At 39.7% G+C, this 15,735-nt stretch overlaps 1 protein-coding gene across 1 annotated transcript in view; it reads right to left on the reverse strand.

Annotated features, from left to right (window-relative positions):
* Nucleotides 1–15,252, reverse strand: part of FARP1 (FERM, RhoGEF (ARHGEF) and pleckstrin domain protein 1 (chondrocyte-derived)) — a gene marked incomplete at its 5' end in the record, with an annotated part of 68,908 nt that extends 53,656 nt beyond the window's left edge. The window contains 6 exons of the mRNA XM_010135779.1: nt 514–661; nt 1,838–1,952; nt 6,590–6,687; nt 9,124–9,202; nt 10,288–10,330; nt 15,148–15,252. Of these exons, the coding sequence (XP_010134081.1) occupies nt 514–661; nt 1,838–1,952; nt 6,590–6,687; nt 9,124–9,202; nt 10,288–10,330; nt 15,148–15,252 (588 nt within the window). The remainder of the gene's footprint in view (nt 1–513; nt 662–1,837; nt 1,953–6,589; nt 6,688–9,123; nt 9,203–10,287; nt 10,331–15,147) is intronic.
* Between the last annotated feature and the right edge of the window lie 483 nt (nt 15,253–15,735).

Raw genomic sequence — 15,735 nt, forward strand, 5'->3', positions numbered from 1 at the left:
AGGGAAAGAAGTAAGATTCATGGATTCAGCAAAGGTAGAACAGCCAAGGCTGGTCAAGAAAACTGTGAAAACTCTGACAAAGTAACGATACGGGGAGCTTACGTTCACTACCTACATCCTTCTGCACGTACTCCAAATTGTTGTTTCCTTTGACTCTGCTTTATACCCATTTAGTATACACCACACCTGCAAGACCTACCTGCTCCTACATGTAGGGGGAGTCAGCAAGAGCAACTTCCAAATTGTGACCTGTGGATCAGCCTGCATCTTGAACAGTACATTGCGGCTGCAGATGGGGTTCTACCCTGCGCATGCAATTAAGGTAAGAGTCCCTGGAAGTGAAGGACCTAATGCAGCTATAAAAGTTATAAGGTCATTGTTAGGAAAGATTTGGAAGGTTCTGCATTTTCCCAAGCAAATTCTTTTAGACATGACTGAGGTCCTGAATTCTTACTGCTGTAAGAAATCTCTCTGTTTTATTAAGTACAAAGTCACGTCCTGAGTAGCTCTAACCTGAAACACCAGAATGCCTGTGTTGGCAACAGCTAGGTTGATTTTTGTCCCTTCTCTGTCCTTGGCTGGATGCAAGCGTATTCCATACATCTCCAGTCGACGGGCAATTTCCAAAAGCTGGAAGTCAGACTCTGCTGGTGTCTGTCCCCTTGAAAAAGGAAACAGAGAAGATACACAAATTCTTCACACCTTTTAATAGAGATCAACGGGTTCTCCAGAGAACAAAGAGACATTTCATCAAAGAGACTGAAACCTGTCAGAGGTATAATATCTGTATGGTTTTAATATGTCCCCAGATTTATACCAGCTAGAACAACAACTTTTTGTCTAAACCAAAACCAAAAGAATCCCCGGATTTTACAGTCTAAAGATTAGAAACCTTTATTGCTCCAATCCTGAGACACCCACAAACAGCTAGGGTTTGAACCACTAACTAACAGAATTCACTATCTCTCTTTCTATTTTCCACTGGAAAAACATACTGTATTCCTAAAAAAAAATATTTCGTAAGTAGAAGCATGTAAGGATGTTGTTCATTGTAAAAGTAAACGCAATACCAAAATGAAACAGCCTTAACATGAAAGCCTTAACATAAGTGTTGGGAACCCATAGGCACTAAATTAATAATGATGAGATTTTGCAGAAGTTTTGATTATTACTGTTATAGAACTCCCTACCATTCACATCTAATTCAATGTAGCTCAAAATGAAACTGTTCAAGACTTGAAGTGTTCTCAACAGAATAAAAAGTATCTTTCTATGCCTTATTCATCATTATTTTAACCATCTTCTTACTATTACTCTTTTCTCCAGGCCTTAGGACACCAAATTTGCATCATCATCTTGAATTCTATTCCCCTAAATCTCTAATTCTGCAAGCACTTTGTTCTTTTCCTAAAATGAACATTAAACCCCTTCTTCACCCATCTCTAAATACAGCATGGAAAGGTGAAAAGGCAAAATTCAATGTCCTTGAAATCAAAAAGTCTGATGTCAAAAGTGCCTGACTAAATCAGTCATCATCTGTAATCATACCTGCATGCACAAAATCAGCAGTGAAGCATTTTGTATGAAATAGACTGTAAAATACTGGCATGCTTGAGTGAATATCAGAATCAATTGCTCTTTAAACATCTTGTTATTAGGATGGGTGAAAGGCAGGATTAACCTTCACAAAATTCATACTTTAATGTTTTTTTGAGAAACTCAGAGGTCCAAATCTCTTTAGTGCTTATGATCTAGCACATATTTACAGTTAGAACTACTCCAAAGGAAAAGAATAATAATATTATATGGAATAATAACAAGAACGCAAAAGTCTTACATGTGACTACGGTGAAATTCCATGATTTTGTCTTCTAGTGCTTCTTGTTGAGGTATATACTTGTTCTTCGCTAAGTGTTCACGATCTATGGTTTCATCAAAATCCCCAATCTCAGCTATGGAGAATTTTAAGAAAAGTCTGTTAAACCACTATATTAAATATTAGTTATGTGGGCAAAAAGGTGCAGACAGCTGGGAAGAAGGCAGAGAAGCAAACAGTTTCTTGCAATCTATGTCATGGTTTTACGATTCAGATTCCCACTATGTTATTTTCCACGCATTCCTCTCTTCTCCTCTATGTTAGTATCTGGTACGTGAGAAGAAGCCCAAGGATTACTCCCGTCTGCCACAAACAAGTAAGTAGCTGTTGGATGTCAGTAGAACAAATGAAGCCACCACAGTGTTGCTTTGACTTTTGTGAGGGATAAGGGCGGGTGTGACAGGGAAGACAGCACTAATTCAGCAGAACTCATCCATTTCTCTTACATGCATCATGGTGCCCAGGTGCCTCTTCCTGGAGCAGCCAAGCTCAAGCTTCTTCCCCAGGCCCATGCCCCACATTCTAATCTTTGGGGAAAATCTGAAAGATGTTTTTGTTTGCTTGTTTGAATGCAGGCATGTATTCTACCTCATGGGGTTATGAAACATTTGTCTTCCTCTAATTTTCCAGCAGTTTGAGACACATTCTGTCTCCCTCCTCCTCAAAGTCGCTCCCATCTGCTGAAGTGTGTGCAACAGTATGTCACACCCACCTTCCATTTTGCAGTCCATTCAGAGAGATTTCCTTTTTTGGGTGGGTGGGTGGGAGGGTGGGGGCAGGGAATCTACATGTAGGCGCCAGTTTCCTATCCTGTTGCCTACTATTCTTGAAATGCCTCTGAAAATCTTGGTATTTGCTTTTCCACTGAGCAGTATAACAGCTTCTGCTTGCAAGCCTGCTGGAATAATAGCAACATTGCTACGATAAAGGCTGCCTGCCAGTTTACTATCCTGTTGCCTACTATTCTTGAAATGCCTCTGAAAATCTTGGTATTTGCTTTTCCACTGAGCAGTATAACAGCTTCTGCTTGCAAGCCTGCTGGAATAATAGCAACATTGCTACGATAAAGGCTGCCACCTTAATAACACCAGTGAAATCAAAACACAGCACCCTCAAATTAAATGCAGGTTGCAGTCAGACACATTGTTGCACAACCAACCTAGGGTATCACAGATCCAAGCTCAGATCTCTGCCTCATCCTTACCTCAGTTCCGGCCATGTAAATAAACCCTGAATCCATTTCTGCCCAAGATAAGTCGGTTTAGAGAAAAGAAAGGTTTCAGATGATGTTTAAAACACTGCAGGTGATTTCTGACAAAGGTTTGCCTGGAATCAGATGTATCTGCAAACATGGAGGGGGAGCAATAACCTTGTGTAGGCAGGAAAGATGAGGACCGAAGCATCTATGAATGTCAGAGCAGCAATCTTTCAATCCATATTGCCTGCAGCCATGTGATGACTTTTGCTACTTTGGAGGTCAGAGGTGGAAAAGACTTGATAATTGAGACAGTCTGATTTCCACCTTCTCCCTCATCCCATCTGCTCTGAATCACTCCTTAATACAGGAGAAATACTACAGAGTCTTTGAGAATTCTCCTTTGTAAAATGTCCTTTTTGTCCCCATCTCAGAGACAGCTCCTTCACTCCAGTTTCACTCACCCTAGTGCCACAAAACTTCAGGGTCCATTTTCAACTCTAACTCAAATGAAAGGCAACTTTCTCTCCTTTAATGAAGCCATAAGCCCACCTTGCTTCACAACACCTCAAATGACACAGGCCTCGATTCTTTGAAATGCAGCTCATAGCCTGCATGTCCTTGTATACAGATGGACTTAACCACTTTTTGCAGGGCTTTCTTCAGAGTCAAGAGTACAGAAGACTCTTATTTCACATCTACATGATTTCTATAATGTTCTTTGCATTTGTCAACTGCAAATCCATTAACAAAATTGTCCTCCTTATGTATTCTAACTGCGTTAGCACTTCTGATATATCTAATGCTTTGCATTTCAGCTCTTTTCCTTTAATCAGTCCGTCTTACTTCACACGCTCACTTCACTGTATCATTTGCAGAATCAGTGTTCTCTTACTTCTAACACTTTATACAACGCTTTTAAGGTATTTTTAAACAGAATGTTCCAAATATAGATTTTATTCTGTAATATACATGCCAATTTAACAGAAACCTATTTGCTGTAATATTATGATTTCATATAAATAAGTCTATAACATTGCCATAAGCTCGTATTCGTAAGGGCCTCCTGGAATCAGATAACCCCCTTGGAAACCGCTTTTAGGCACAGCATCGATAAGACTTACAACACCTAACCTCCTGCATTCTCAATCTTCCTACTCTAATATCATTACTCTTATCAGCTGTCTAGTTTTATTTTTCTTGTAGACTAATACACAATTTTTTTTGCCGCTTAATAATAAGCTAGAGAGAAAATAAATACAGAAGACAGCCATGTGGGTAAGATACAGCTACAGACCCCTACCAGAGAAAATTTTCAAAGAACAATGTTCCTGAGACACAATGTTCAAGATAGATAATAAACAGGATGAACAAGAATTGAAGACGGATGAATAAATGAAACAGCCGCAAACTTCTAGCAGAGGTTTCCAGCAAACACTGCTACAGAGAAAAGGGAGAGGGTAAAAAATCAGCAAAAAAAAAAAAAGGTCCAGCTTGCAGTAAGGAGATGGCATGGGGAAGCAGCACTGCAGGTGCATCATGAGGCACAAAACCCACAAATCCCTCTGCCCAAAATGGCAGCTCGGATTCTTTGAATACTGCCTCACTTCTACATGCTAAATCTCTCACCTCTCTCCTTCTGACACAATGGAAAAACTCTGTTTTTCAGTATAGAACTATCTTTCTTTACTCCCCCATAAGGAGAGTACTACTTGATTCCTAACATCCCACCTTGGAATCACTCTGCATCTCAAGCTCACAGGTGAAGGGGACAAAGAACTAGAAGAACTATTTCAAGTGCACTTTCAGCAACTGAGGAAAATTATTTAATCCAACAGTACAATGCATCTCAGCGGCCTAAGAGCAATGGTGGTGATATGATATTTTTGCACACTTTGAAATTAATGTTTCTAGCAGGTCTGCATAGGTGTGTCAGAGGGAATGGCCAGGTGTTTAAGAGATGAATTTTGAAACACCACTGAATTAGATTTGAGTTTGACTGTAGGGATGAGGGAAAGGGACAGTTAGTATAGGTGAAAGGACATCCTATATTTTATCTTCTTATGTCATTGCTTTAGGAAACAAGCTAGCAGCTGGTCTCAGAGCCAGTGCAGACACCAGAGTTGTAGATGGTTTAGTGAAGAACTTAACTGAGTAATCACTATGAGATGAGTAAGACATGAAATAGGATCTAAGTAGAAATCATAAGGAAAATAATGCATTAAATGTATAAGAGCTCAAGAGAAGATGGTCATGAAGCAGTATCTCAAACAGAGAGAGACACGAGCATAAGGGTGTCCTCTTCCCAACATCTTTCTTTGGTGCACATTTAGAAGGAAAACTCACCCTCCTAAAATGCAGTGTAACAAATCTTACTTAATTTCCCCAAACAATTAAGATGTTTTTTCCTGAGATGAAAGGCAGTTAGAACTAGATTAACCAAGGAAAGAACTGCAGTTGGTGTGCTGCACACCGTAACGGGAAAAACTAAAAGACATGACAAGCTCGATAGCCAAGGTTTTATTTATTTTTTTAAGTCTGTGTTGCAAAAATACTCAATTTTAAAATCGTATAAGGAATACAGAATTTCACAGAGGGAATTTCACAGAGGCTGTTGTACAGCTTCTTACTGCTACTCAGTCACACTGGGCAAAGATGACCATGGCAAATAGAAAACCATGCCTTTCCAAGAGCAATTGATAAGAAAATGCCCTAACACTCAAGCAGACTATGACAAGGGATCACAAGATTTACCTATCCATCACTGAAGAGCTTCTGAATGTCTTTGTTGACTGCAATTTCCATACGACAGCATTTCAGTGGAAATACACAGTACTGAATGGTACAATGGTCTACTATGGTAATTTGGTCTACTGTGACCTTTATACATGCTATTAAGTGTTTTTTCCTAAAGTTATTCTCAGGATGGGTATCCATGAAGTCTTGAAGTAGAAAACATATGCTGCCTTTCAAGTGATCTGGAAGCTAAAAGAAGTTTTCATATGATGAAAGAAGTTAATGTATGATTCTACTGAACAGTCTTACTGTGCATACTTTGCAATTTAAAAAAACCCCCAAACTTAAAATCTACTGTTTTTTTCTTCCCTATCAAGTTTCCTCTAAGGACTGTGATTTAGTCTGGCATTCTAAGCATGTTTATTTACTACATTCTCTAGACAGCATCAGATCTCCCGGAATTTGAATGCTCTCCTGACATGACACAAAGTATAATAAAACAGGAATTCAGGAAAATTCAGTCTGGTTGTCACTGCCTGTAAAGTTTGCTTTTTAAATGATCCTGGGAAGACTGTCAAATGCAGTGCTTTAAAAATGCAAATCTGATGTCCAGAAGCCCTTCTTTATTTGAAAAAGTAAATTGCATTATACAGAAATACAATAAATTGTCCATGTGGCTTAAACCTGTCCCTACTGGCAGCTACTAACAGGTAACCCAGCAAAGCATGTCCAACCAAACACCCTGTTTGTTCTCCTGGAAAGAAGGAGAAAAGAGAACTTACACTGTACTATGTGTGAGATTAAGAGGGCAGTGCTGGTATCATTACATGTTAGCCTTCCCTGTGCCAGATCCTGCTTCACTTGCAATGCAAAGAGGTACCTGCAAAACAAAAGCGAACAAGGAGTCACACAACGCATGAAAGGAAAGTACTTCAGTGCCATGTGTGATTTTGACTATGTGTTCCTTTCATTTTTTGGAATCTAAAGAAGTCATCTGAATTTCTTAAGTTTAGAGGCTATATAAAACATAACATACTGTATTACAGCCATAAGAGTTTTACATGGTGGCTGCTTTGCAGAAGCAAGATGTCTCTTTTTCTCTCTCCTTCCCTCCCTTAGAACCAGAGCAATAAGATATGACAACAAAATCAAATATGACAGCTATTAAATGCTCAGCCACTGCACAGCAAACAGCACTAGATAATGGAGTTGCTTGTAACTACGAAGAAATGACAGATAAACCAGTGTTATCAGTTAATTCTTGTAGAATACAAGGAGAACTAACTTCCACCTTGGCACTCACCTGGGAACAAGGTGCAATCAAACAACTCTAGCTAGCTCTGATACTTTTGTGGCCCCAATACCTGCACCGCCTGTGCATCAGCCATTTTTAACATTGTCTCCAAGCCATCTCAGCCACGTAGGGCAATTCTACATCAACAGTTTAAGTACAGAGACAACATTATTTCAACACTTAAATTTCTTCCAGCTTCCACAGGAATAGTTCCATCAGCATCAAATTCTTCCCTAGAAAGAAATAAGCTAGCAGTGGGCATTTCTCCTACAGTTGGTATGAAACCCGAACTGGTTAGGCACCTTAACAGGACTTCCAAAACACTGCAGGTCCTTTGGATACCAGGATTTCAATTTTTAATTGAGATACTAGGATCTTCAGTTTTTAATAAGCCTAGATTTTAACAGGTTTAGTGAAAAGCTCTCATTTGAACAGTGAGTTTCTGAACGAGAAGATGCAGGTAAATTAAATTAAAAGAGCAAGCTGATTTGAGGAGTATGGAATATAAACAGTACGTGAAATAATACAGCAGATCTAACCAATGTCCTTTTGAAAGCTGCAGACATCTGCCTACTCATACAAAACTCACCGTAGTGGAATATAGCACAAAAGTGTTGTATTCTCTGCTTTTTCAAATGATGAAGCTGTTCCCTGTGGATATGCTTTCATATCTGACACACTGTTGTGTACATATATTCAAGTTCCCATGCATATGCATTAAAAATCTAACAAAAAAAGGTCATTAGCATTCAAAGACATGTCTCTGGGTGCAGAAAGAGATCACCAAAAATCAATTTACAGCTTGCATCCTAAGCAACTGATATCAGAATTATCTATTCAGAAACAGAAATGTTTCATTAGTAACATCACATTGTGAATTTTCATTCATCCCTTTATTGCTTTACTCAGTCTTTCAAGTAAATATTTCTTCTTCCTACCCCACTTTTCTACTGTTTTCTGTCCAAGCCAGCAAGAAATATCAGTAATTTCTTCTTTTCCCATTCCATTATAACCAAAATAAAACAAGACAGTGATAACACAGAACAACACAAATGTGGTCATTTTATTTATAAAGCAGGTCATAAAGACACCTAAACAATTCTATGATTCTATGATACAAGAGCTCTTTGTAAAAGAGGACTTTATCTTGCAGGAAGATTGAAAATTAAAATGAATAGTGAAAATACTGAATCAGAATGGAAAACAGTAATTAAAACCAATAATATTGTAGATCAAAAAAAGAGTTAAGTTGCCATGAAAAAATAGTGCAACAAAACAATGTTTCTGATCATAAAGGAAGGACTTGTTAATGAGGAGGAACCTTAATACGTCCCTCATGTACGTATTTACTCACAGAGAATATGATTCTTTATGCCAATGCAGTGTGAAATTCAGAGCCTAAGTTTTTGAAACGCAGTGAAAATAAATACACCTTTAAGGTCCTGTTTCTGCGTATGTATCTTTCTCTACCTTCCTCTCACTTTTCATGTTACTTCCTCTCCTTTCCATTTCTCCATCTCTGAAGTCACACTTCCATCTGTGCAGACACTTGGCATTTGTGTTGGTTATACAAACAGGGTCCAGTGCTGCTGCAACCAAGCAATTCATGCAAAACAACTCTCCCCACATGCAGGTGGGAAGTCACATGTGACCCTCAGCAGAGGAGTAGCCCAGGGCACCAACACATGCCTTCATCAGGTCCCTTCTAACACCACTGATGAAGGGACTTGGAGAACTCTGCCACCGAACCACCTTCTCTTGGGGCGAGCAAAGCTCTGCCAAGAACCCAAATCCAAGGAGGCAAAGGATTCCTGCACTTTGCAAAACTCTCAGAACAGAGCACAATCAAATCTTAGGGCCTATTTTTCAGGTGCATTCAAGACTGGGGCAAATAACATCAAGCTAATACTAAAAGGATGACATCAATCCTCACAGAGTCATCTCAAATTCCATGTTCTCCCCTCTGTCCAGAGATTTCATTAAAACAATAACTAAAAAAAAAAATGTCATGCAGCTACTAACCTTGTCAGTTCTTCCTGCAGCTGAGCGTGGTCAGGTGGGAAGAATTTAACCACAAATTTTACAACAACGTGCTTCGGTCCTAGGGGAAATGTCAAAGGATATTAGTGAACACCAGTAACATGCTGGTCAAATTTTATTACGCAGAATGATGTACAAGGGATGATTCATGGAACCTGAGGTGCATACAATACACGCTAACCTCCTCTCCTTTGTTAGAATGCAGGATGTTTAGAGATGGCACAACACAATTTACACACAATAAAAGAGAACAGTAACTTGGTTGAGAAATACTCTGCCAAAACTGAGTCTGGTTTTTTAGTAATCATATCAGTTGATCCAATAAGATATATTCTGTGTGTCTATTTTCCTTCCTTCAAAATGGGCAGGAGATAAAACAGACTCTATATTTCAAAGTCCACTAGCAAATTACTGTTTCTGTTTTAACAGCAGCACACTTGTTCTGACTCTTACAAGTACAACCCTTGACAAAAGTACCACAAAAACATCTCTCTTTTTTTTTTTTTTTTGTGAGAAGGAGAGGTGCCAGAGCATAGACTCAGACTCACGTGACCAGAAAGACACCTAGGAAAACTTAATCTCAATGGCAAAGCTCAACAAATGAGAAACTTTGCTGATATTTGACAGAGAAAGAAAATAAGCAAAAACTTTCCTGTTCACTTCTACACTTCTCAGAGCTCCTGTCCCTTCCCACCACCCACCAAAACCTTCCCTGATGGTCCTACCTCAAGTTCTGCAGCAACGTCCCACAGAGTTGTAACATATTTGCTAGCTCCTTCCCAGCAATATCTTCCTGTTCTTTTTTTTTATCCTGACTACTGCTACCCGTCAGCAATGTATGCTTCCTTTAACCCTTCTTTTACTGTGCTTTTTTTTACCTACAAAATTTTTCCATCCATTGCCACAACTGCCTCTTGTGTCTGACTAAACCTCAGCATCCTACTGGGTCAGTCCCTTCATATGTTCATGCAGCATAATTTCACAGCACACACAGTACCTCTTTTAAGGACAGAACAGAAATAAAAAATAATCCAAACAAAATTCAGTGAAGAAAGTTGAGAAGATAAAGATCCCAATTGACAAGAGTCTTAATTTACTCAAGTACCCTCAGACTGACAAAATAAATGACAGCAAGGAAGTACTTACTTCTAATCTGTTTCATAACAGGCTTCAAAAGATCAAGCCACACCTGAAAACAAAAGAAAGTGGTTTTATAATCTCTGAACAAACTACCCTTGCAGAGGAGCATTTTTTCATTGCACTACTTAGATTATCCCTACTTCCTTACTTTTTCTAGTGTGGTCATCATGTTCTCCCTAACTACATGTAGTAGGTGTTCTCTCCCAGACTCTGGAAGATGTTCAGGAAATACTACTGTTAAGGTGCTGTCACCATGGCACAGCTTTTGAAGCAGTACAGAACCAGACAGCTCGGAAACAGTGAGGAAATCTCACCCTCAGTTGTCTCAGATACCAACAACCACAGCACATTTGGTCAGGAATCATTCATGTTTTGTGGAAAGAACACCTGAAATGAGGAGTTCAGAAAAAGACAGTCCTATATTGTCATCGTGGTCCTCACCCTAATTAATCTTGAGAAAGTCAAGTGAAAGGGGGTGTTGCTTGCCTTCAAGCTGGGAGCGCTGGGCAAATGGAGAAATGAGGAGGCGGCAGTCTCCTGCTTTTGAGGACCAAACAAGAGCCTCACTGTAAGACCTGGGCATAAATGTGGAGCTCCCTTGCTTGGCCTGGTGAAGATAAAGGAGTCTCACTACCACCACCTTCTGGGAGTCTTCTCAGGTCAACGATGTGAGGCATACTACAGCACAAAGCATGGGGGAGGGGGGGAAGCTTACTTTCGAACTGTGTAACATTTTCTCTTTTCTATAACCCTGGGAAGCTCAGGTCTGGACTTCTTTAATTGGAGGCAGTGTAACTTCTGCATTTAGTTTCCTTTCATCTATTTTTAACAGCTCGTTCTTGAGGATGGTGTTTGTGTTTTTCCTCCAGCTTTCAGAAGAGAAGCAGTGGGTGGAAATTCAGTTTTCAGAGCTTAAACTCCTCTTCTGCAGTCTCAGTCAGAAAGGCCTGGGCAAAACACCATGGAAAGTCAAGGGGCAATCACGCAGAAGGTAAAAGTCAGATGACTTACAGGGCCTGGAGAACTGTGACAGCTCACAGTCCTCAGCTGGTAACTGCCTATGCCCAAGATCGGCATTTTGTTATTTCACTAATTGCATGAAGACTCCCTCGGAGACACCTCGAACTTGTGGAGGAACATCCTAAAACTGTCACAAAGGTTAAAGTCATTAAAAAACAAATTAACCAACACTTCCTCTAGAAAAAGAGCATGTATGGAAATGAATACCTCTTCGACCTTTAATAATTTTAGGTTACAAAGAGACTGAAATATACTCAAAATACTCATTTTAGAATCACCTGAGAAGCCAGGTAGGAACAGGCCTGTGTTGCTGCTATAACTGCTCCACTGCTGCTTGCTATTTTCATCATTACTAATATGAGGGCTTCCAATTATCAAAAACCTCATATTCCTGCCCTTTCACACTCACCAACGTTTCTCAATGAAATTCTTTTTATGTTTCTCAGTCTATGAAAGTCTTTCTTTTTTGCAAGGGCTAAAGAAACTGTTAGCCAAGAACAGGAGCACAGAGTTTATCACATGTTAAACAGGTTCTGACACTTTCTGGCATTTCAGTAACTTGAAACTGCTTTGCTTCAGAAAGTTGGAATGTACATAATTTGTAATGAAGGTCAGGGCTTTTGCCAATGTTTAGTGGTGGAAAAAAAAAGTAGTCTTGAATATGAGACAACCAGTTTACAAGAATATGGGAGTAATTTATTTTACTTGACACCAAAAACCCCCAAACAAACCTTCTCCTTATCACCCTAGAGAGAGTTTGCGATACAGCATGAGCACAAAAGTATGCCATTCCTTTCTCCAGTTTCCCAAGCATCCCATGAGCAAGTCACAACATCCTTGCCCAGACTGCTGGATACTAGACATGTACTGAACATCTGTAGGGAGAAGGGGGGGGGGGGGGGGGGGGTGCGGAGAAGGGGAGGGGGTGTGTGCGGAGAAGGGAAGGGGGCAGGGGGTGTGCAAAATGAAGACCTCACCACTATCACCAAACCCAAACAACTAAGAGTTATGGATCATGCAACTCCCACACTGTATCTAAAACCAGCCAATCTGAAACTGGTTTACAAACTGGAAATGAAAAATAACGCGAGGATTCAATTAAGATTTTGACGTTTCCCATTTTCTCTGGAACTACAAAGGCTAGATTATTTATTTTTCAAACAAAGTCTGGCATTCTGCACTAGTGATTGGATTTCAGCAGCTGGAGAATTGGGGCAGTCATCAAGTGTGAAGAAACTCCTTAAAACTCCAGGCTTAGCAAAAGGGCTTTATTTCTCCTTGTCCCAGCAGGAAGTGCAGCCCTCAGACCCTCCGTGTTCACCTCCCATGCAGATCTTGAATATACACAGCTGCCAGGCATCTTGACATACAACTGTCAAATGTCAGATATGAGGTCTGGAGCCTGGCATGCTGAAACAAACACAGCTGAACTGTGAATATATGACTTCATGTACGTAGGATTACATCCCAACAAACATGCTCTAAATATTTATTTTTCCATTTACATTGCACTCTACATTGGACAAGCAACTCATTCTTTTTAGATGATATGAATGTAAAATATGCATGTGTGGTTTATTTCTCAGACACACCATTAACTGCAATTCTTTCTATCTGCACAATGTCTGAGTTCTACATTATGGCCATTATGAAGCTCAGAAAGTTTTAAACCCCACAGGAACATTCAACTCAACTGCATCATATATACTGATTACTCTAACTGAAGCATAAATACTACTCTGAGAGTGCTGCTTCACATTGAAACAACAGGTCATAATCAAATGTCCTGCTTCACAGTTTCTGAGTTGCTTTTAGGTGGTCAAAGGCATTACTTCCACTGAATCTCACCATCCTTGGCGCACAGATAACTAGATGTGCCCAAGATGTGAAGATTTCCCCCTTTTCAGAAGCAAAGATTAGAAAAAACAGCAGGAACGTGGACCGGTACTCTCAGATACTTGGCTGTTATTTCTTTTGCAGTAGTAGGGGCCAAGCTCGTCCAAGCTCGCTAGGCCCTGGCAGATGAACCTCAGGTGTAAAGGGTGGAGCCAGTTCCGCGCACGCTGGTGCCTCACCTAAAAAATCCACTGTGCAGCCCCGAAGGGTGCACTCATCGCTTGCAGTGAGCGTGGGGAAAACCCTTCCCAAATCTTCGTTCACGAAGCCAAGCCATGAGTAGGGGCCAGGTGAGTTACCATGCTCAATGCATGGAGGCTTTTTCCTTCAGGTCAAACTGGCAATAGTCTTAGGGGGTTTTCTCCACCCTTCTCTTCATCAGAGCCCTGACCCCTCCACTGTGATCATCTGGACATATTTCCAGTCAGTCAATTCTTGCTGCTAAGAGGGCCTCAGGCACTGGCAGCACCTTCATCGCTCCTGTGTTCTGCCTCAAGCAAATAAATCATTTTGTTTTCACAAGACTGAAAACTGTTAGTTTACTTCAGGTCTCTGAGCAAAACACAGAGGTTCATCTATTTGAAACTTAATAACCTGTGAAGCAGAAAAGGTCAAATGACCTCCTCTGTTTTCAAGAAAACTAAAAAGCAACTGTATATATACAAGATGTTAGGATTTGTTTCAGCTTTATATACATGCATACATACATCAGGAATGTCAGTGTGTCATTACTAACATGGCTACATGAACCTTTTGTTGTAAAAGTACTGTACAGTTGCACTCTTTGAAGAGTTATATAAGCTCTCAGGTTACCTAAAGCATTAGCCAAGAATATCTGGCAAAATACAAAACTTTCTAATAAACTGCGCTTCATGTAAATCCAGGAGCAAACTGTGAAACAGATCACTTTTAATGATCGATGTCCATTTTAAAAAATTTCCTCTAATTATAGTTAGTCTAAAACATGAGCACCAGAATTCAGTTCTAGTGTCTATGTAAGCCTGCTCTAAGGCATGACAACAGATTACTGCAGCAGCAGATAAATCCTCTTTTGTTTATTTGTTAAGAAATATTGCTCCTTACAGAAATTTTATATAGATGGATGGAAAAGAGGTAATTTTTTCTAATTGCCCAAAGTCATCTTGTTTAGGTCAGCCAAGCTACTAGTGTAGAATTTGCTGAACATTAAGAAATGCAATAAAGGCAATAAATTCAGTATACACCAGAATGTACTGGTCAAACAATCCAGATAACTAGCACATGTGCCAGTAGCTCTCAGAGTAAGTCTAAAGTAAAACAAATTTCAGTAAAAAAAGTCGTTAGAGGCTGAGAAGTCATTAGCCTTTCTGAAGTGTGAGTGCAATGCCTGAATATTGCTGTCAGCTGCTCGGAGTCCAAAGCGTCAGGACCAGGATACCTGCGTGCTCCACACAGCTCCCCAGACAGGACTTTCATCAATTTATTTAGAGATTTTGGTCTTGTTTTCCTTTTTATTATTCTTGTTATATTTTATCTATCCATTTTCTTGCCCCACGATGTTTTTCATGGAACTGTGTCACAATCATTGCAACTTCTCTGTCTGCAGAGAAAGACTATTTCTGCACTTCAAATTAAGCAGGACTGTAAAATTAGAGTGAAGACTCTGCAACAGTCTGGTCTTTGCCTTCTCTACCACAACTGATAAAGATAAAATACTTTTCCAGCTAGTGTCTGAATTGGCTGTTACTTTCAATGCAGATGAAATCTGTATAATCAAGTTTTAAGAACACAAGAGTAATCAGGTTTTAAAAATATTTCTTCAACGCCAGCTGGCAAAAATATTTTTTTAAAAAAGTCCTTTTTTTCTTTTGGAGATTGAGGATTAAATATGCCTTATAAGTAAGGAGCAGAACAAGAGAATACAGTGTTTATGTAGATGAAAAACAGCTGAAAAATAATCCCTTTACATACCATCATCTTTTTATGATCTGGAAATTCAAGGCCAAAATAGTCTCCTTCAACAAGATTCAGGTGGCTGCAAACAGCATCATGCAAAACTTTTCCCGGAGCTCTTTGCTGTAATAAGAAAACAAAGGCTAGGGTTACAAAGATGCTTTGAGTCAGTGGCAGAGAAATTATTATGCTAAGAAACTGTCCAGCAAACAACACTGTCAAAACAGTTTACAAAATCAGTGAATATTCCAACTGTACCCAAAGGATGGTTGACAATAATTACACTAGTTTTACAGCTATGGAAAAATCCATCCATCCTTGGATGGCAGCTCAGAATCCATCTTTAGTGCATTTTTATTTTTGAGGGGAAAATACCATGCAAGGGACAGAACAAGGGGACTTGGGATACAGTCTTCTTATGTCTGCCCAGGCTAATTTCTACTGTGAATTTCACAAGATAGCTATTTCAGCCCATGGCCCTTCAAGCCATGTCAAGTGGTGCTACGTACATCTGTGTACAACATACTGAAACCAAAACATTCACTGACAGACCTGTCATACAAAACACAAGGGGCTGAGGGTTTGCTGGACACTGCTTGATAGGTC

The sequence above is a fragment of the Buceros rhinoceros genome, unplaced genomic scaffold (assembly GCF_000710305.1).
Source record: "Buceros rhinoceros silvestris isolate BGI_N320 unplaced genomic scaffold, ASM71030v1 scaffold1815, whole genome shotgun sequence".
Lineage (NCBI taxonomy): Eukaryota > Metazoa > Chordata > Aves > Bucerotiformes > Bucerotidae > Buceros > Buceros rhinoceros.